Genomic DNA, 21,277 nt, shown 5'->3' with positions numbered 1-21,277 from the left:
TACACACATTATAGAATATATACCATGTTCAAACAAAGAACTTTAGAGTGACTTTTTAGAATCTGGGAAGCTGTCGCTCTCCAAGCTCTGCAGGGCTTGTAAATTGATGCTGAATTCCTTTGATGTAAATAAACCTTTATAATCAAGAAACAGTGTCAGCGGATTCCTGTCCACACAGCAACGCACCATCGCTACCATATACACTACACCCCTAACAGGATATGGGGATTTTTTTTTAATATTAACTCATTGAGAAAAATATTCAGATCCAAATATAAACATATATTTAAATAAATACATAGTTAAACAACAATACATAATGACCCAGATTTGAGACATAATAGAAAGGTAGGATGATGTCCCTATTTCTGACATCAAATGAAATTCTACATTTCATTGAGGGCATTTAGTCAGTTGCGAACATTTCCCTGGAATTCAGGCCGACATTGTTTGGGATCTCTGGGATCTTTTTTTGTCCCTTGAGTAGAATTTTAAATTGAGTTTTGTGGCTTTAAACAGTAGCTATGAACAACATGAGTTTGTCATAATGAACTCACCAAAGGTGCGGCATTTCTTGGTACTAAAATAGTCATACAACCCTGCAAGTAATTATCTCACACGAAAAAGAGATTTCACGATAATAAGGACTGGCTATGGATATCTAATCTCTGAGCACTTCCCTTCAGAGGGCCTGATGTTGTCAGGGCTGAGCTTTTTACAGCCAAAAGCAGCTATGTGCGGCTGTACTGAGGTAGCCTGGTCCTACCAGACTCTGGTCCACTAGACTCTGGTCCATTAGACTCTTGTCCATTAGCCTGGTCCTACCAGACTCTGGTCCACTAGCCTGGTCCTACCAGACTCTGGTCCATTAGCCTGGTCCTACCAGACTCTGGTACACTAGCCTGGTCCTACCAGACTCTGGTCCATTAGCCTGGTCCTACCAGACTCTGGTACACTAGCCTGGTCCTAACAGACTCTGGTCCATTAGCCTGGTCCTACAAGACTCTGGTCCACTAGCCTGGTCCTACCAGACTCTGGTCCATTAGCCTGGTCCTACCAGACTCTGGTACACTAGCCTGGTCCTAACAGACTCTGGTCCACTAGCCTGGTCCTACCAGACTCTGGTCCATTAGCCTGGTCCTACCAGACTCTGGTCCATTAGCCTGGTCCTACCAGACTCTGGTACACTAGCCTGGTCCTACCAGACTCTGGTCCATTAGCCTGGTCCTACCAGACTCTGGTACACTAGCCTGGTCCTACCAGACCTTGGTCCATTTCATGTGTACATAGAGTCTGGACACTCTCCATTGAAAAGTGTTAACTTCCTTGAAGGCGGGCACTCTGTTGAAGTTTAAAACTATTGGATCTGCCCAGAGCCACTCTGGATCTGCCAGAACCAATCACTAACGTTTGGTCGTGACTGCAAACCCAGATGGCGTACTGAAGGAAAATGAAAACTGAGCGGAAGTACGTAGGAGGGGGGAGCCAGGCTAGTACTGAGGCACAACGGCAGGAACCTTCGGGACACAGCTCAAGCATTGGAGGGGGCTGGGGGCGTGCTCAATATATGGCAGCTATATGCACTAATTTTAAAGCCATTTGATAATTAATCTATATCCAGGATGTTCCACTTCCAGGATTGCTTCGTTGCTGTCAGATATTCCGTCAGATGTCCCTCTTTTCGGCCGGATGTCCGTCCCCTTCCTCTGTCTCTGTGTTGGCGTTCTAACCTCCGGCTGATTTGTGAGGACTACGGTTAACTGCTCCTCAGATCTCTGCAGGGTAAATCCAGACAGCTAGCTAGACTATCTGTCCAATCGGAGTTGGAAAACAACTTTTAAACGTACACGTTCCACCAAAACAAGTTCCTTCCAGAGGCTATTTTGCAGAGGCACCGTGGCGATTGTGATTGGTTTAAAATATATATATATTAATCCTGTAGAGCCGACATCCTATTTTGTACGTAACTGTTCTCCAACTGTCTTCATTGTTTTGAAACCAGAACACAAGAGATCTCCACTTGAATTGAATTGAAATTTTGAACATCATACACTTCATTTCCTGCATTCTGGTGAATTCTGGCACCTTTTCTGCCTCATATATTTCAGAGTCCTTTTATAGGAAGCACCTCTATGATATTCAACTAACTGGCCCTTAATAATCAACAGTGAATACATGGGCAACTAATCAGATCAGGGAAGTTGGAATGCATTCTCTACTGTGGCCAAAAGACTGTCCAGGCAACCTTGAAAGTTTTGCCAGTAGATGAAGTTTATTTTGGGTATAGACCTTTTTCACGGCAGACATGTTGACATGTCATAGCAGTAAAAGCACAAGTGTATTCAAAACCATTAATGATGGCTGCATTCCACTTAGGAGAGGCCCTGGTATTGTGCATGCTGACTCTGATGACTGAAATAGCTTACTGGGACACTGCGCCATCATTAAGGTTAACAGTTTCAGCTATGCTTTTCCTACTATGACAAGTCAACATGTCTGCTGTGAAAAAGGTCCATAGATTGGTTTATGCTGTTGGACTGGACAGTTTCAAAACCGCTTGATTACGAACAATTTCGAGCAAAGGTCTGGGCCATTTGCCAATATTGTATCTGCTGTCCTCTTGGACCAACTCTGGGATGTGTTCCTAGATTTGTATCATTCAGTTTGCAAATTAAAACTGCTCCAGGAGACTCTCTAAAATGTGGCCTAGATCTGGATTCTATGATGGCTAAGGAACTCTTTTGATAACTTTTGTAGGGCTTCATGTCAACAAAAATGTGACAAAAATGTCGGAAAAAGCAACAAACTTATAAAAAGATGACAAATGTCTGAGAAAGCTACAAAAAAGTTGGAACAAAAATGAGGAAAAAAGCTACCAAAATATAAGAAAAACAGTGACACGCAGTACCAAAAGCACGTCAATAAACTCTCCATTTTTGACCATCCTGAGCTAGCTAGTGTCAGAGTCTCACACATTCAGTGAATATAAACACTGATTCAACAACATAAAAAAAAACTAATGTCAGTAAAGAGACCTCCGGAGCTGCCTCACATCCGAGCTACCATCTCCTCCACTACACCACTACAACAGCAAAGATCTATTATGTCCCAAAATGGCCAAGAGGTCAGTTTAGATATTTATTTATTTATATATATATTTATATATCTCTATCTCTATCTATATCTATCTATCCTGTATATATATACATATTTATACATATGTTAATATTACATTTTTTGTTCTAATTCATTTATGTATTTTGTAATTTAATTTTAAGACAAAAAAAAATAAAAAATGGTCTTCCACACTGGGCAGTCTGACCGCATCGTGCACTGTTTCCAGTCGGAACTATTTTGGTAACGCGCAGGTGGAGCCGGCGCAGCAACAGCTGCATCCGGTTTGCACTCTTGCACAGAAGTTTGCAGCTTTTGCGGCTTTTCTTTCCCGCTAACTTTCTGCACAGAATGAGACCCGTTACGGTAGACACCTGAACTTAACTACGTCGTGGCATTTTATAAATATGAACTGCTATTTTATGGTAATTAGCTTTATAAAAGTAAGCTAGCTTCAAAGAAGTGACGGGGGACGTATGTCAGGAGTAAACAGAGCTAAATGTCAACATTAGCTTGACACGAATTCTATATTTAGTTTTGTATACGAGATTTGGACTCGACATGTATGCAGGATTCAGCTGTGATGGTTGAACGTCTTATTTAACATCAGAGTGAACCATGGTGCCGTTAAAGAGAAGAAAGGTCGTCTCCTCCGGTGCTGCTGGGGACACCGGGAGCGACCGCCCCGGTGAGGAAGTACCGACCAGGTTCCCGCAGGTTGTTCTCTTTCTGTTGGAGAGAAGAATGGGAGCCAGTCGTAGAGCTTTCCTCTCTCAGCTCGGCCGAAAGAAAGGCTTTCAGGTGGAGGAGCTGTTCAGGTAATATATGTAATTTAACCCTTGTGTTGTCTTCCCGTCGACTATCATGCAACTTATTAGTTAAGTGCAGAGAATGAATTTCGCTACATGTATGTGACAATAAAGTACATTTACCTTACCTTTTTACATGCAACTTTTTGTTTTTCTGGGTCAACATTTAAAATTAAAAATTTTCAACGTTTTGGTCGTCTTTTTCGACACTTTTGTCGCTTTTCCCGACCTTTTTGAAGCTTTTTTTCCCCAATTTTTTTTGTCACTTCTTCAGATGTTTCCAGTTGATTTCTTCTGCGCTTAAAAAACAAAAAAAATTCCCAAGTTTTGTCACCTTTTTTTTTCTGGACATTTTTGTCACTTTTTACAGTGTTCTTTCATTAAAATAAAATTTCAAATGCTATAAAATTAAATAAAACACCCAAATTCAATGAAAGTAGTGAACTGATCATTTATTTTACTTGTGAAGAGCGATGTAGGGAACCGTCCACGTTATTTCTTTTGACAATTTGTTTGATGGAAACCCAAATTTCTGATATAGAAACTTTTTGAAAATGGGTCAGAGATTTGACCCGAGGACAACAGGAGGGTTAATGATCGCGTGCAGAGAGTTTACAGTGAATGTGGTGAAATATAAAGTACATATTAGAACTAATATCGTTGTTGTATTGTTTATCTTTATGTTACTTTATTTTATTTTTTATTTAGATGTTTTTTCAAAAAAAGTGTAAAAAATACTTTTGAAGTGTAATTTATTTCTTGTCTTTTTGACATTATGTGTTTATGTGGAGAGAGAGGGAAATAAGCATGGCAATACCACGTTTTGTTATCTTGAATAATGATGCTTATGAATTGATTTATTAATTAAAAAAAAATATTATAATAATAATATCAAAAAGATATGTTATTGCTGGAAATTAAATTTTTTTCACTCTGTTGTTAGAACACACTACACAGACAGGCCTGAAATACAGGACATAGGGTCCTATACATGCACAAATGGAAAGATGTCAGAGTGAGGGGGCTGCAACTGCTGGACAGGGGGTTGCTAAAGAGCACTTTGGCAGTCCACAGCAACCCTCGGGTTCCCAACCTAACTCCCTACAGACTGAGCCACTGTCACATGTTGGATATTGTGTCTTTTTTTCCCCAGTGAGAGAGTCACACATGTTATCTGCGAGAACAACTGTGGTGATGAGGTGCGGACGTGGCTGCGCTCGCAGGTCGGGGCTCGAACATCCGCTCAGCTGCTGGACATCAGCTGGTTCACAGAGAGCATGAGAGCAGGACGTCCTGTAGAAATACTGGACAGACATAAAGTACAGGTACCTTTTTTTTAAAGATGATTTTGTGGGCATTTTAGGCCTTTATCAGACCGGGCATTTTGAGACTTGAAATGGGAGAGAGAGAGAGAGAGAGAGAGAGAGAATGACAAGCAGCAAAAGCACCACAGGTCAGAGCTGAACCTGCAGCTGCTGTGGTAAGGACTGAGCCTATGTACATAAGGACGCACGCTCAACCAGGTGAGCTATCCCGGCGCCCCTACTACCGGTACATGTTACTTTCCTGAACTAACTTGCACTGCTTTTCTCTGCTCAGCCGCTGACTCACATTTATCACATGTCAAGGTTCATTTTTCTTTATTCGTCAAGTAGTCGCTGGCGATGAAAGGGTTCGATTCTTAGGCCCCAAGCACCGTAAACAGTTCGCATTTAATAACCAAAATAAAATCCAAAACGCACAAGCAAAAGGAAATAATCTAAGACAAAATAAGAAGGAAAAAATATTGCAAGTTAAGATCTAGGGCTAAAATACAAACAAATGAAATAAGAATTAAGGGTTAAAGGTTTAGTCAAAATTTGCATGTAAAGTTGGGCTGTGCTCAAAAATCTATATAATCGAGACGTACTTCTCACTGCTGAGTGTATCGTTGCAGAGGCTAATGTAGTGATATGTGAATGTAGTGATATGTGAATGTAGTGACGCCAGTTTTGAAAATGAAAAATGTTGAAAGTATTTAATGCAGTTCACAGTAAAGCCAATAGGTGGCAGCAAAGGTCAATGACGTTACACGACAGCGCCTGTCTCATTTAAAAACATACGTTCATTCGAGCATGTTAAGTTTAAATGTAAGAATTTTTAATTTCTTAATAACTGGAGGATCTCTGTGGGCCTGCATGTTAAGTGTTTAAAGTTGTGTGATTGCTGTTATACAGAGTATATCCCTTAGTACATTCATGTGGATTTTTTTTATTTAGCATCTTTTCTTTTATTGTCCATATTATTCATGTGGATTTCTTATTTTATCATCTTGCTTATGATGTATGTATGTTGTGTGTGATGTCTTTAAGCTACTATCTATCTATCTATCTATCTATCTATCTATCTATCTATCTATCTATTCCTCTGTGTCTTCCAGGAGCAGCAGATTGATGAAGCGGAGGTTATGGCGTTCTCTGTGCCCAGCTACGCCTGTCTGAGAAGAACCACTTTGGACAACCACAACCCCATCCTCACCGTAATGTCCCCGCCCCCCCCGCAAACACAAATCTCATATCTGTCACCCACAACTTTAACTTTGAGTTATTGATATAGCACCTTTCATGCAAGCATGCAGCCCAAAGTTAGCCTTGTGAGACCATCCTGATTTCGCGAGCTTCAGTTTTCCACTCGCAGATCAGCCTGGCATCTTGAGATAGAGAACATTTGGAGCCGTTGGCCAAACGGCCGACCAATCAGCGTTGGTTTTGAGGCGGGTTTAGGTGCGACGCAACGAGAAGCGACTGTTCAGTCTAAACAACGTGGCGGCTTCCACGGATGAGATGAGTGTAGCTATCGCAGCAAGTTTGATCTGAATTAGAAAGTATTCCTTCATTGAAAGAAGAGCAAAAAAACGGCACTGGAGGCTTTTCTCGGAGGAAAAAATGTTTTTGCTCTTCTCCTGACTTGTTTTGGCAAGAGTTTGATCTGATTGGTCGATTTGGCCCGTCTATCACCAACTATAGGTGGTGATAGACAGATGGTTTATCCAATCAGCTAACCAGGATTTTCGCCCCCTTCCCAAAAGTTCTGAGGAAAATAAAACCGTAAGACAATAAAATGTTAGTCTCGCATTGCCAGACTAGTCCCGACGGAGCAACGGCGCCTCTACAAAATACCCTCGGGAAGGAGGAAGGAACTTTTTTTAGTCGTGCAACAGAAAAGATCTGAGGAGCAGTTAACCATAGTCCTCATAAATCGAACGCCATCACAAAGGAAGAGGAAGGGGACAGACATCCGGGCGTAAAGAGCGTGCTGCTGGAGCAATCCCGGAAGTGGACATAGACTGAAAAAAGTTACAACCAACAGGGTTAAAAAATTATTTAAAAAGCAATTATTAACACTCATGAACAATGCAGTAACATTACTCCAAAGCCAGATTAAAAAGACTTTAGTTTCTTTTTAAAAACACAGAGAGAGCTTCGCCATTTTAATACCCAGACAGAGGCAGTGAGTTCCACAGTTTAGGGGCATATTAACAGAATGCACTTTCCCTGCTACTGTTATGGGACACGTTTTAACGTTTTTATAAAGAATAACCGGTGAGGACCTTAGGCTACGTTCAGACTGCAGGCAAAAGTGGCCTAAATCAGATTTTTTTGACCAGTGACCAGGTCCGACTTCTTCAGAAGGAATGTGAACACTCAAATCTTGCCCAGATCAGATTTTTTTTGTTTTCAAATCAGATTTAGACCACTTCCATACAGTATATGTGGTCCTGAATCAGACCCAGGTCTGATTTCTTTCAATGCGGCCGCAGTGTGAACAACCGAGGCGGATTTGATGCAACGTTTACGTCAAGATAATCAAAAGTTGCCCTCGACAGCCAAACATTTTGAATAAACTGCGTCTCTGTGAAGCTATTCACAAAACAGTCCCATCACTCCCGGCTTCGTCTCTGCATCCACACAGACCTCTGTAGGGAATTAACAGCCCTAACCCTGCAATTTTCTCTTCATTCTCCTCCTCCTCAGCACCTGTTCATTAATGTTATGGCTGCCATCGCACAGACATTTTGACATAAAAGTGAAAATGCTGACTTCCTCCATAACCTCCCTGACTTTAGTGCGACAGCGTGCTGCGTCTGATGTCGTTTGTTATTGTTTTTTGCGCATGTGGGTCAGTTCGAACCGCAAACTGTTCACACTGGAATCTGATATACAGGCCACATTTTAAAAGGTCATGTGAACAGCCAAACAACAAATCAGAACTGAGCAAAAAAATCCGAATTAAGCATTAAGACTTGTGATCTGGCTGGAACATAAAATAAAACGAAATAAACTTTCCCTGTGGGTGTCCCTTTTAGGGGACACGTTAGGAACATTTCAAAAGAAAAGCAGTGGAGAGGCCCCCTCGGTGATCTGACGGGAGCATGAAATAAAAGACAATCACTGATGTTTGCTCAAAAAGAGATCAAGAAAATGGAGCGATTGAAAGATGCGTTTTCTGTCTCAGGATGCGCTGTCGCTGCTGGCTGAAAACGCCGAGCTCAGTGACGAGGATGGGCGAGGCGTTGCGTTTCGGCGGGCCGCCGCCGTGCTGAAGGCTCTCCCCGAGACGGTGACGGCCGTGACGCAGCTCAGAGGGCTTCCCTGTCTCGGAGGACACTCACTCCGAGTCATCAGAGTCAGTAGAAAATGTCCTTTCTTTTAATCTACTTTATCACACTCAAAGAAGATCTTGTGATCCATTTTTATTCTCTTTTTTTTTTTTTTTTTTTTTTTTTTTTTTTACTTGAAGGACATTTTGGAGAATGGAGCGTCAAGTGAAGTTGAATTTACAAAGCAGTCTGAACGGTTTAAAGCACTGAAGGTGAGTCAGCAGTTTTACTCATAAATTGAGTGCAATAGCCTGCTATGTTTTATGTTGGTGGAGTTCCGGGGGTTATTTCTGAGAGTCGATTGAATCTTGGATAATAATGTTTTTAGTTGCATACCTGCAAACTAGTCGCTTTTCGGCGAAAATCGCCGTTTTGAATGGGACGTGATTCGTGTAGTTCCGAAGAGTTTTTATTTTGGGGGTGGGGGGGACTCTGTGCCACTTAAATGCCTGCGCTTCTCTCTGATGCTCCGAAAACGGACGTTAAAGGGAACTGAAAACATCGCCGCACGTGACGCTAGTTAACGCTACGTTTATGTGTTTTTTGCCCCCAACGGTGCCTTCCAGGCAGCGCTGCCTGGTAGGCACCGTTGGGAGGCACTGGTTATGGTTATGGTTTTGGTTAAGGTTATGGTTATGGTTAGGTGCCTTGAAGGCAGCAGTCACAGTGCTGCCTGGAAGGAGCAGTTGGGGGCAAAAAACACCATTGAGCTAACACATCACTGTGCTAGAGGCATGAATCTTCACTGATCTCCCGATTCGATTACGATTACCATGTCTTTGATTCGATGCGTCACGATGCGTCAAATCCATGTTTCTATTAAAGCCATGTACGAGATTTAATTCGTAGCTTGTCAAGCTTCAAAAACCAAACATTTTGCAATGCTCTAATACTAAATAAATTGGACACATAAAACTATACAGCACTGAGCACATGGCACTTCCTGAATGTGCAAAACACATACCAGAACATGTAAACAGAAATGTTGTATGACCTACATTACATCGTAAACAGAAATAATTGATTATGAGCCGGCCGATTTATCGATGCAGCATCGTCCACGTCCACGATTCGATGCATCGATTATTTGATTAATTTCAACACCTCTACACTCAATAGCAGGCAACGTTAGCCTACCGTTAGCTAACAGATGGAGTAAACACCGTTACAATGCTGACTGCTTAACGGTGTAAAAGTGTGTCTGTATTTCACTGGAGAGGATTCCAACTGCAGTCTATAGCTGCCGTTGTCTGAAAAACAACACACATGTTAAGTTCACTTGAAACAATGATGTGTCACTTTTTTCAACCCTTCTGAGTTTGCAGGTGTGTAGTTGTTGATGCCACGATGTGCGTTTCAGGTTTTAACGGGTATTTTTGGAGTTGGAGCAAAAACAGCAGAGCGGTGGATCAGAGACGGGATACACAGCCTTCACCAGTTGCAGGAATCGGGACAAACGCTCAATCGAGCGCAACGAGCAGGTGCGTTTGTGTGCACGCCTTTTTCTGTCAGTCCTTTCAGAAAAAGGAAGTTTTTTTGTGATTGTTGCAGGCAAAAATCCTTGATTATGCGGCACTTTTTTCTTAAAAAATGCGATGGGATATTTATGCAATGAAATTGCAGGAACTTACAAAAACTGCGGTTTGATGAAAAAGAGAAAAAAAAATGATTTCCCCCCTGAAGATGCAGTTATGCAATCGCATAATCACATTTTTCTGGAGGGACTGGTCTGTATCTCATCTGGTGTCTCTCTGAATGAACAGCATTTCTTCTCTCAGGTCTGGAGCACTACGATGACCTGAAGCAGCCGGTCACAAAGGCGGAGGCCGACGCCATCGGAGAGATCGTGGAGAAAGCTGTCGTGTCCGTGTTACCCGGGGCTCAGATCACTCTGATCGGAGGATTCAGGAGGTACGACAGCAAAACACTCACTCGCTCCGCTAGTAGGTTCGTCAAACTGGTATCTAAGGACATTTAATGGGATATTATTAGATTTAAAAGTCTTTAAAGGTGCTCTAAGCGATGTTGGGTGACGTTACGTTCGAAGTATTGTCAAACAAAACGAGGCTAGCTCGCCCATCCCTCCTCCTCATCCCGTCCCCTCTCTTCCGCGCACTCCTTTTTTACAGTGTGTTCAGGGGACAGGCAGCTAGCAGATAGTGAGGAGATGTTTTTTACAGTGTGTTCAGGGGACAGGCAGCTAGCAGATAGTGAGCAGATGTTTTTTACAGTGTGTTCAGGGGACAGGCAGCTAGCAGATAGTGAGCAGATGTTTTTTACAGTGTGTTCAGGGGACAAGCAGCTAGCAGATAGTGAGCAGATGTTTTTTACAGTGTGTTCAGGGGACAGGCAACTAGCAGATAGTGAGCAGATGTTTTTTACAGTGTGTTCAGGGGACATGCAGCTAGAAGATAGTGAGCAGATGTTTTTTACAGTGTGTTCAGGGGACAGGCAGCTAGCAGATAGTGAGGAGATGTTTTTTACAGTGTGTTCAGGGGACAAGCAACTAGCAGATAGTGAGCAGATGTTTTTTACAGTGTGTTCAGGGGACATGCAGCTAGAAGATAGTGAGCAGATGTTTTTTACAGTGTGTTCAGGGGACAGGCAGCTAGCAGATAGTGAGGAGATGTTTTTTACAGTGTGTTCAGGGGACAGGCAGCTAGAAGATAGTGAGGAGATGTGACAAAAAATGTAGCCTAAAAAATGCGTGACATCGCTTAGAGCAGTGTTTCTCAAATGGGGGTACGTGTCCCCCTAGGGGTACTTTGGAGGACTGCAAGGGGTAAGTGAGATATTTAACACAATGTTTAATAGATACGAGGCTGTTGTCCAGAACATTGTTCCTCTTTATGTTGAATTTTTCCATTTTTCATTTGTATTTGTCGACATTTGTGTCTCCTTCTCTGGTCCTATTCTATCCTTCCTTCCTTGGCTTAAAGAAACAATTCAAAAGGGGTACATTATTGAAAAAAGTTTGAGAACCACTGGCTTAGAGCACCTTTTAAATCGAACTTGGTGAACCTGCAAAAGCCCTGGAGGTTGAGAGCTTTAGCTTCGATCTGCTTTAAACTCTGCAGGTTGAATCCTAGATACAACTGCAACAACTGTGAAAGAACGTATCGGGTTCTTTTAAAAGTCAAAAGTGCAAGCTTGTGGAAAGAGAAACTTAACTATGATTCCAAGGGTGCATTTTTTTCACTGAAACACAAACTGCATCTTAAAATCATTCTCTTTTTTTTAATCTGGGTTCGGTAATTATGGCGCCCTGTTTTATTCTTTAACGATTAAGAGTTTTGAATTCACTCTGGCTGGGTTCTTCTTCATAGGAAAGGCAGCCGAGACTCACGGGTACTTTAGTATTTAGAGCCTTCACCAAACTGAGGGACAAATAAAAAAGGATTTCACTGAAACAAAACCGGGTGGTCAGAACAGAAACCTATTAAAAGTCCGGTGTTGAGTTTATGTTCAGTAAAATAAAACTGAGCAGATAGTTTAAAGATTTCTTTAAAACATAAGCTTAAAATGGGAATACACGATGGAGAAAGACACACAGCTTCTCCCTTATCCATCCTCCTATTTCATGTAGAAATGATCTTCAAACTGTAACATTAATCGCTCCTGATGCTCTCTCCAGAGGGAAGCTGACGGGCCATGATGTTGACTTCCTGATAACCCACCCAGAGGAGGGCCGAGAGGTGGGACTGATGCCTAAAGTCGTCTCCTGGTTGGAATCACAGGTACTATTGTGAGGCAGCGGCTATTTTAATAGATACTTTTTAATCATGATTTACACTAGCCCGACTCAAACTGCACAAACGTGTTAACGACGGAGTTCTGTCCCACCAGGGTTTCCTGTTGTACCAGAAAACGACAAGAAACTCGTACCTGGAGGCTAAAGACGGTCCTGCTCGGCCCGCCTCCAACATCGACCGCTTCGAGAGGTGTTTCTCCATCTTTAAACTGGCCGACGAGGAGAAACGAGGAGCAGAAGAGACAGAAAATCCACCTGAGGACAGGTGCAGGCTCGCTGCCCACTCGCAGGCTACAGACGAAGGACCGCAGCCGACGGAAGCTGCCGGCGGACCCAGGCGGTGGCGAGCCGTGAGAGTGGACCTGGTGGTCTCGCCCATCAGCCAGTTTGCTTTTGCTCTGCTGGGCTGGACCGGATCCAAGGTGGTCTTTCATAAATGAGCTAGGATAACATGTTCCTCAGTGGATAATAGAGCCCGACCGATATCGATACAAATATTTGGTGATTTAAAAATCCGATATATCGGCGGATATATATTTTTTTTAAATCCAGAAACGCGTAACAAAACATAAAAAGATTTCCCTAACTTTAGTTATTTGTGGTTATTTATGAGCCTCACTAAAGTAATATGATAATGCAGTTTAAAAATAAACTTTTTTTGTTTTATTGTCACAACAGAACATCAGAATATATTAAAGTTCTGATAAATAAAATGTGTAAAAATACAAATTTAAAATATTCTGTTTAAGTGCTCGTTTTATGCTTTTTGGCTTTTCTCCTTTACTTTTGTTGTGTTCTATATCATTTTTGTGCACGTAATAGGTTTACAAAGTGAAAAAGCCCACAAACTGCTCCAAACAGCTCTATTGTAGTCCAGCCTTTACTTCAGAGACCAACGTGGTCACTAGCTGCTAGCATGGTACACCCTCATACTCTGCTTCTGACTGGCTAGTAGTCCTTACCTAACTACTGTCAGGGCACACCCTCATACTCTGCTTCTGACTGGCTAGTAGTCCTTACCTAACTACTGTCAGGGCACACCCTCATACTCTGCTTCTGACTGGCTAGTAGTCCTTACCTAGCTACTGCACATGTGCGACTCCCAACAAAGATGGAACAGAAGTGAGATGTCTCACTCTGTAGCTAAAACAGAGAAAAAAATTCAACCTCATGAACCTATTCTGATATAACCTCTAAATACAATTATGAACCTAAAAATGAGAATAATATGCCGATATACCGATAGATAGTTTGGAGCGATATATCGGTCGGGCTCTACCACTAACCATTTACCCTCCTTACTGACCCCTCCCCTTCTGGCAGGAGGCTGCAGTCCATCAGGACCAAATCCTCAGACCCTCAGCAGTCAGCCTCACCAACAAGGCTCGGGTCACTACACTTGCACTAACCTTCATCCTGGACTTAACATCTGCCCATTGCATATACTATATATTCTTTGCAATTTTGCACTCAACCCATTCATCCTTTTCCAACAAGTTACTTTGGATGTATATTTTGTTTTCTGTATTTATTGTTTTTTTTTTATAAACTTTTTCAAAGTTTGTTTGTTTATGTATGCAGCACAAATTCTGATTATTCTGTGCAGTTGTTTGAGAGAGAGCTGCGACGCTGGGCGGGGCACGAGAAGGCCATGTCTCTGAGCAGCCACGCTCTCTACGACAACAAACAGGTAAACACTTCTTACATCAGCTTTTGTGTGTTTTTAAATGATGAAAACACATGTCAGATTTTTATTGGTATTTTTTATTTATGACACAATTTCAATACTTGTATTATTGAATCTGGTTCCTTGACTTACATAACCTTTAGCTTAGGTTGTGCTAATTTTAGGGATATTTGTTGTGCTGATTTTAGCATTTGAAGGTACTCCCAAGAAATGACATCGCAGTGAGCAAAAATGGCAACTAAGGCACCAGCGGACCATTTCTACTCCGGGTTCAAAGGGTTAACACATTTTTAATCTGTCTTTTTTTTCTTGGATAATTAAAGAGAGATGGCTTTTCATTCTTCTTACAGGGTAGATATCTGAGAGCTACATCAGAGGAGGAGATATTTACTCATCTTGGTCTGGAGTACATTCCTCCGTCAGAGAGAAACGCCTGATGACCTCCAACACGCGGAGCAAGCAGGTACAACCTGGGGTTCATAACCTGCACGCAGAACTGTTAACGGCGACGCCAAGTGGACCTTTATATTTACCTCCTGAATCATAAATAACACGTCTTTGAGTTTAACCCCTCTGAGGACTCAGGGCATTTTCACATAGCTTTTCTTAAAATTAACGTTTTAAGGTATTTGCATGAAACTGATCCCCAGGTGTTTCACATCAAAATGTTCAGAACAAACTCAGCTCTCCGTATAGTGGCGCCCACATTGTTTCTAGAGCGATGTGTGAAGAGATAATTTGGCGCTAAAGCTGCAACGTTGATGTTGGCCTTTTGAAATTCCTAAAATCTCTTTTGAAAACAACATTTTTTATAATATTTCTATTTCATCCTATATAACGTAATTATCGTAACGAAAGCATTTAAGTAGGGCTGCAGCTAACGATTATTTTCATAGTCGATCAATCTGTCCATTATTTTCTCGGTTAATCCATTTGTTGTTTGGTGTGTAAAATATCAGATAATGGGGATCGGTGTTTCCCAAATGTCTTGTTTTTGTCCACAACTCAAAGATATTCAGTTCACTGACACAGAGGAGAGAAGACTCTAGAACAATATTCACATTTAACGACTGGACTGGACTGAAAGTTTTTTTTAATTTTTTTTTTTTATTTAATAAAAAATGACTAAAACTGATTAATCGATTATCAAAATAGTTGGCGATTAATATAGTACTTGACATCTAATTGATTACTCATTGCAGCTCTACATTTAAGTTCAACATTAAAGCTTTAGCTCGTAACTTTTTGATATTAATAAACGTCCGTTACATTCAAGCCGTTGCCAAATGATCCAAAGCTAATTATTATTATTTATTTTTTATTTAACCTTTATTTATTCAGAGAAGGTTCACTGAGAGGCAGCCTCTCTTTTGCAGGAACGCCCTGATCACATTCACATAGTTCCACATTCATACCTGGAAGCTGCCCAGTACAACCACAGTCTGATCCACTGAGCAGCTCCACTGGAGCAGTTGGGGTTAAAGGCCTTGCTCAAGGGCACCTCAGTGGTGGTAATGAGGGAGGGAACAAGCGCTGCTCTATTACTTTCCCCACACAGATTTTAGCCTGTCGGTCTGGGGATTGAACCGACGACCTCCCGGTCACAAGATTGCTTCTCTAACCTTTAGGCCACCACTGCCCATTTAAGACTATCAGCTCCACACAGCTCTCTCTGGATCTCTCAGTGTGACTATGTTCAGAAGATTGTGGCATCCGGTGAAGAGTCTGTCATGTTTTTTTTAATCCTCCTTGTCCTCCTTGGCTAATAGCACCTGTGTGTAATATCGCTTTTTGAGTGGCAGTTTTTGTCAAACATCGTTTGGACACACCAGTGCATCTTTCGTCCTCAGAGGGTTAAACCCTCACTTTTAACCCTCACTTTATTCCTACGGGTGACGTCAAGCAACTTTAACGCGCCCGCAAAGCATCCCGGGAAGGTGGCGAAAAAATGCTGCATGTCCAAAAAGCTGCCCGATCTTTATGCACATGAATCCGTTGAACGTGACGCGACTATCCAGTAGAAGTAGAGGGAAATCTGTTGTTTTCAGAAACCCGTTTCGGTGAACTATTTCCAGTCAGCTGTCGGTCAAAGGGCGTGGAGCATCAACCATGGATGTATAGCGGCGCAGCACCACGCTTCAGTCGTGTCGTAAAACTGGATCTGTGCAGACAGTGTGTGATCGTGTGTGAATGGTTTCTGTACTATGTTTATAAAACACAATCCATTTATAAAAACAGTCCATTCACTAAGGAATAAAGCGTTCCCGTTGCGAAAAAATCTGATCAGGAAATGTGCTCTCTTTTGTTGGCCACCGGAGCGGCACGCTGGAACTTTTTACTGGATAAAGAGTTCATCTTTTTCTGGCTGGTCAGCTCTGCGTTTGTTTGGACGGATCGCTCTGCACCGCTGGACTGGCCTCGTTCAAAACCAACCAAAGTTGCTGCGTTTTTTATTGTCTCAGGGCACAAAGCTGTGGTTGCGTTTTCGTTTGCTTTTGATATTGTTACCTTCCATTTTAACTGTATTTGACTAAATATTGCACTTTACAGCACCTTGTAACCCTGGTTGTCAAAGGTGCTTACTGATCAAAGTTTACCAACTTACTTACCTACTGTGACCAGTTAGTTTGAACCTTTTCAAGTTCAACGAGACGATAAACTGAATTGCATCGAGCTAAAACTAAACGCATTTTTAAGTTTTCTCTACTTCGTACTCTCACCTAAAAACTTCATTCAAACCTTATAATGTATGAGTGCCTGGTTAGCTCACCTGGTAGAGCGGGCGCCCATATATAGAGGTTTACTCCTCGACGCAGCAGCCGCGGGTTTGATTCCGACCTGTGGCCCTTTGCTGCGTGTCATTCCCCCTTCTCTCTCTCTCCTTTCAAGTCTAAAAAATGCCCCAAAAAATTATCTTTTAAACCTTATAATGTTCCACATCCTTTTGGCATTATTCTACTTTTAAAGGCAACAGTTGAATTAAGCTTTTAGCTTTTCAAAAAACTTAAAATATTCCACAATTGTTTTAATAAAAAAAAGCTATCTGGGCGCCCTTTATTCAACTTTTAAATGAAATTCCTACAAATTAAACTCATTTCCACTCGTCCAACTATTCCTACTACTTCAATTTCTTCTTATGCTTTAAAGCCAGCAATCCAGTTTAGCTTTTCAGCTTTTACGAAGGTTATAATGTTGAGTTTGTTTTGGAAATGTTTGTTGACGTGTTGACTCAACTGTTAGGTCATTTCGAAGGTTTTTGCTGCTGTTAAATTGTAGGATTTATTACAGGACTGTTGCATGAGTTTCAGCTATTTGTGTACCTAATAATAACCTGGCTTTGTGTGCCGTGATGATCCTGCTACTTCTGTTACACGAGTGCCTGTAAGTTGATCATCTGAACTGTACTTTCTAGTTTTATACTTTGCAGTAAAAGATGTATAAATTAAGTCTTAAAGGATTGGTATTCTATATACTTCTTGTTGTCAAATCCCATGAAAACCATGACCATAAACCTCACCTCACCTCATGGTGGCGCTAAAGGTAAAGTCTGGGGATTTATCCTCAGTAAAACTTCATGGACATATATCAAATAGTTTTAAGATGTTTCCGTCTGAACTGACACAACCATCCCCAGAGACTCAGATTTTAAGATGGTAAATGTTCATGTATACCTTCCACTCTAAAAGGGTCCAAAGAAGCAATAGGCCTATGTCACACTTCCTGCTTCCTGCTGAACGCGGCGTAGGGAATCACAATTTCCGGTCAACAGTCCCTTTCTCCATAAGGATTTAGATTATCAGCCGTTATGTCTAAACCATCCCATAATGTCTAACCCATCCGAGGTAGACTGACCCCGAGCTACGTGGTTGTGAAACGAAGGTTTCTGCTCCTGTAGAAGCTACAGGTCCGTATGAAATCAACCTTGTTTTAAGAAAAACATGTTTTTATCCACGATCTTATGGAGAAAAACTACAGTACCCACAATCCTAAGCGTAACAGCAACGTCTCTGATTGGTCCAACTCGCTGTTACCATAGAAAGTTTACCCGAAATGGCTATAGCGAGCTTCTATCATTGAAGTCTACGATAGTTTCTGTACACGGTCTTGTACCTTTTGCCTTTTTTGCCGTTGTTTCAAAATGTTTTTAACTTTGAGAGTGTGTGTGTGTGTGTGTGTGTGTGTGTGTGTGTGTGTGTGTGTGTGTGTGTGTGTGTGTGTGTGTGTGTGTGTGTGTGTGTGTGTGTGTGTGTGTGTGTGTGTGTGTGTGTGTGTGTGTGTGTGTGTGAGTTCATTTAAAATCCCAACCACATGGTCGTAAGTGGCTTCAGGCAGGTAGCGGAGAGACTTGGTCCAGCAGTATCTATCCGGCTCCGCCACTGTAAAAAGCTAACCGGAAGAGCCGTACCCCCGATCAGAGACATTCTTCCGGCCTTCCGTTGTTGCGTGACATTGGCCTATTTGCTCCTGTGTCATAAAGACAGAAACCAAGCAGGTTTCTTCTTCTTACACTGTGATGGGATTAAATCTTCAGGAGATCGTGTTAAAAAAAAAGACACGTGATAAGAAAAGTCTGATCCAATCAAACCAGAGCAGAACATTGTAAAACTTTCATCATTTGTTTGACAAGGAAACACAGAAAATTATCTTTTATATTTATCATAGGCGTAAATCTTGTCAGTTGACGTATAGCAGGACATTTTTGTCTGTTGTCTCGTGTAGAATGTAAAAGGAACATTAACCCACATACGCACCTGTGTACCACTGACCTGTATTCTCCAACGTCCTCTTCACCTTATCTGTACATTCACTCAAGAGAAAACCACACCGCAGATACCACAAGTGAAAGAAACATGTAGACGCTGAGTACATTTACTAAAGTAAACGTGGGGCTTTCACAAAGGAGACGCTGTTTGGGTCTTGTGTCAAACCAAAAGTCAACGTAGACTCTCGTCTACTTTTACGTAGTCTCGCTTTGCCAGACCATCCACATGCTGCGGAGCCGAGGAGGGTCTGGCTAGCCCACACAGATTGTAATTGTAATTTATTTATTTGAACAGGGACAGTGCACAAAAAAAACATTAATAGATGTCTTGTGCCAGGTTGTAGCAAATTGCTAATTTCCGCCCGTAGTCCCTGGGAAGGTAAATGGCACATTAAAGTACAAAGTATTTACAGTACAACCTATAATACAGATACAGTACAGGCCAAAAGTTTAGACACACCTTCTCATTCAATGTGTTTCTTTATTTTCATGACTATTTACATCATAGATTTTCACTGAAGGCATCAAAACTATGAATGAACACATATGGAATTATGTACTTAACAAAAAAGTGTGAAATAACTGAAAACATGTCTTATATTTTAGATTCCTCAAAGTAGCCACCCTTTGCTTTTTTTGATAACTCTGCAAACCCTTGGTGTTCTCTCAATGAGCTTCATGAGGTAGTCACCTGAAATGGTTTTACCTTCACAGGTGTGCCTTGTCAGGGTTAATTAGTGGAAGTTTTTCCCTTATTAATAAAAAAGGTTTGGTTTGGTTAAAGTGTTCACCAAAATCAGAATGATAAGAACTAGCTAAAATATCAGAAACCCTTCTTTGGAAAACATGTATTTGACGGGGACTTTGATTTTATTTTAAATAGAGGGGTTAAAAAGGTTTATGACCTATACTGCAGCCAGCCACCAGGGGGCGATCCAGATGTTTTGGCTTCACTTATACAGTCTGAACATCAACCTCTGGTTCACCACGAGCGCCGGTTGCTGCTACGAGGACGTTTAATCCGGGAGAAAATAGGTTTCCCTTTTAAATGTATTTGAGAATGCCGTTTAGTTATAGGGGAATGTTTCTCATTTTGGAGATTTTTGTATCTCGTTTCAGATTTTTTTTTCAGTTCCACCAAAGAGACATTTCACCTTTTTTAAATTTCTCACCTTTCATTTAAATAACTTTTAAATGTTAAAAAAACTATCCAATATATGACAGAAAAAACAAGGATTTTGGATAAAAAGCAAACAGATAAAGACAGATTTATGTATTACAACTTAGTTTCTGCTTCTTTTTCCCTCCCATTAATGATCTCTCGACCCCTCAGATTTATCAGGTGACCCCTTGGAGGGGCCAGACCCCTGGGTTGGGCACCTCTGGACTAAACTATCTAACTGTTTGTGATGAAGTTAACGTAGCTCAACAGCTACAACAGTCACATGCTGCTCTAACAGTGATGCTTCAGTGTTAATATCTAATAATGTCACAGAGTAGAATAGAGTCAGATATCTGTGTGTGTGTGTGTGTGTGTGTGTGTGTGTGTGTGTGTGTGTGTGTGTGTGTGTGTGTGTGTGTGTGTGTGTGTGTGTGTGTGTGTGAATGTGTGTGTGTGTGTCTGTGTGTATCGTATGTGCGTGTGTGTCTGTTTTTGTGTCTGTGTGTGTGTGTGTGTGTGTGTGTGTGTGTGTGTGTGGGTATCCTTTGTGTGTGTGTGTGTCTGTGTGTATCGTGTGTGTGAGAGGGAGTGAATGTGTGTGTGTGTGTGTGTGTGTGTGTATATGTGCGTGTGTGTCTGTGTTTTTGTGTCTGTGTGTATCGTATGTATGTATGTGTGTGTGTCTGAGTGTGTGTGTGTGTGAACTCCCAGGCGTCTCCTTCACCTCTATCTTAACAGCCTCATTAACCTCTAAATACCGGTTTAACATCAAAGGCCGCGTCGGCCCTCACACCTCCGTCTCCTCTCTTTGACATGCGCACACTTCTTCATTCATGTCCTGACATTTCATTTATCCATCTCTCAGCCTCATCACCTTAAACTGCATGGCATGTAAACACAATATAATACGTAGTGTTTTCTATAGTTGGAAGAAAAGCATTTAGAAAAGGGGGGGAAATACAGGTTATGTCCCGGTCCTGCAGCTCCATTCATTGACACGTCTCTGTTTTTGACGCCCTATGTGTGAACCAAAAGTTTTTTCAGGGCGGAGACATGGTCCTGCACCGGGGAGACTGATAGTCTGTGAGAACAGAGAGCACAGAGGATGTAGTTGGTGTATATGTAAATGAACGGATGACTGAAGGAATTGTATCTTATACTTTCACCTCGGTATGAACATGTAGTGGGTTGTGGGGTAGGGATTTGCTCAACTAAAGAAATTCTTAGTCGACTAACTCTTAGAGGATTTTGTCGACTAATCGATTAGTTGATTTAATTGACAGAGCTGTGCGCTTTGAGAGGTGGTTAAGACTAGAAAAGCACAATATAAATGTAGTTAATTAACCATCTGTA

At 41.6% G+C, this 21,277-nt stretch overlaps 2 protein-coding genes across 4 annotated transcripts in view; both read left to right on the top strand.

The window, feature by feature from the left end:
- The first annotated feature begins 3,348 nt into the window (after positions 1–3,348).
- Positions 3,349–15,053, top strand: polm (polymerase (DNA directed), mu). Of its 3 annotated transcripts, XM_028601973.1 has the most exons (12): positions 3,349–3,932; positions 5,077–5,248; positions 6,343–6,441; positions 8,418–8,588; positions 8,703–8,774; positions 9,923–10,043; positions 10,341–10,473; positions 12,197–12,299; positions 12,409–12,735; positions 13,637–13,702; positions 13,920–14,003; positions 14,351–15,053. In XM_028601973.1, the coding sequence occupies exons 1-12, from the start codon at positions 3,733–3,735 to the stop codon at positions 14,435–14,437; spliced, it is 1,635 nt and encodes a 544-aa protein (XP_028457774.1). In that variant the 5' UTR covers positions 3,349–3,732; the 3' UTR covers positions 14,438–15,053. The 3 variants fall into 3 exon arrangements, with proteins under 3 accessions (XP_028457774.1, XP_028457775.1, XP_028457776.1); XM_028601974.1 differs by lacking the exon at positions 13,637–13,702; XM_028601975.1 differs by lacking the exons at positions 13,920–14,003; positions 14,351–15,053 and having other exon boundaries at positions 13,647–13,799.
- ved (ventrally expressed dharma/bozozok antagonist) overlaps positions 14,396–21,277 on the top strand; it is a 25,537-nt gene continuing 18,655 nt past the window's right edge. The window contains exon 1 of the mRNA XM_028601977.1: positions 14,396–14,463. The gene's annotated coding sequence lies outside the window, so the exon portion shown is untranslated. The remainder of the gene's footprint in view (positions 14,464–21,277) is intronic.

Source organism: Perca flavescens, chromosome 16, assembly GCF_004354835.1.
Source record: "Perca flavescens isolate YP-PL-M2 chromosome 16, PFLA_1.0, whole genome shotgun sequence".
NCBI classification, from domain to species: domain Eukaryota; kingdom Metazoa; phylum Chordata; class Actinopteri; order Perciformes; family Percidae; genus Perca; species Perca flavescens.
The sequence above is the reverse complement of the archived record's forward strand: the minus strand, read 5'-3'. Positions and strand labels throughout refer to the sequence as shown.

Coding starts and splice junctions, on each gene's coding strand:
- polm (XM_028601973.1), top strand. CDS start 3,733: ATGGTGCCGTTAAAGAGAAGAAAGGTCGTCTCCTCCGGTGCTGCTGGG. Junction 6,442..8,417: donor ACCACAACCCCATCCTCACC/GTAATGTCCCCG, acceptor TTTCTGTCTCAG/GATGCGCTGTCGCTGCTGGC. Junction 8,589..8,702: donor ACTCACTCCGAGTCATCAGA/GTCAGTAGAAAA, acceptor TTTTACTTGAAG/GACATTTTGGAGAATGGAGC.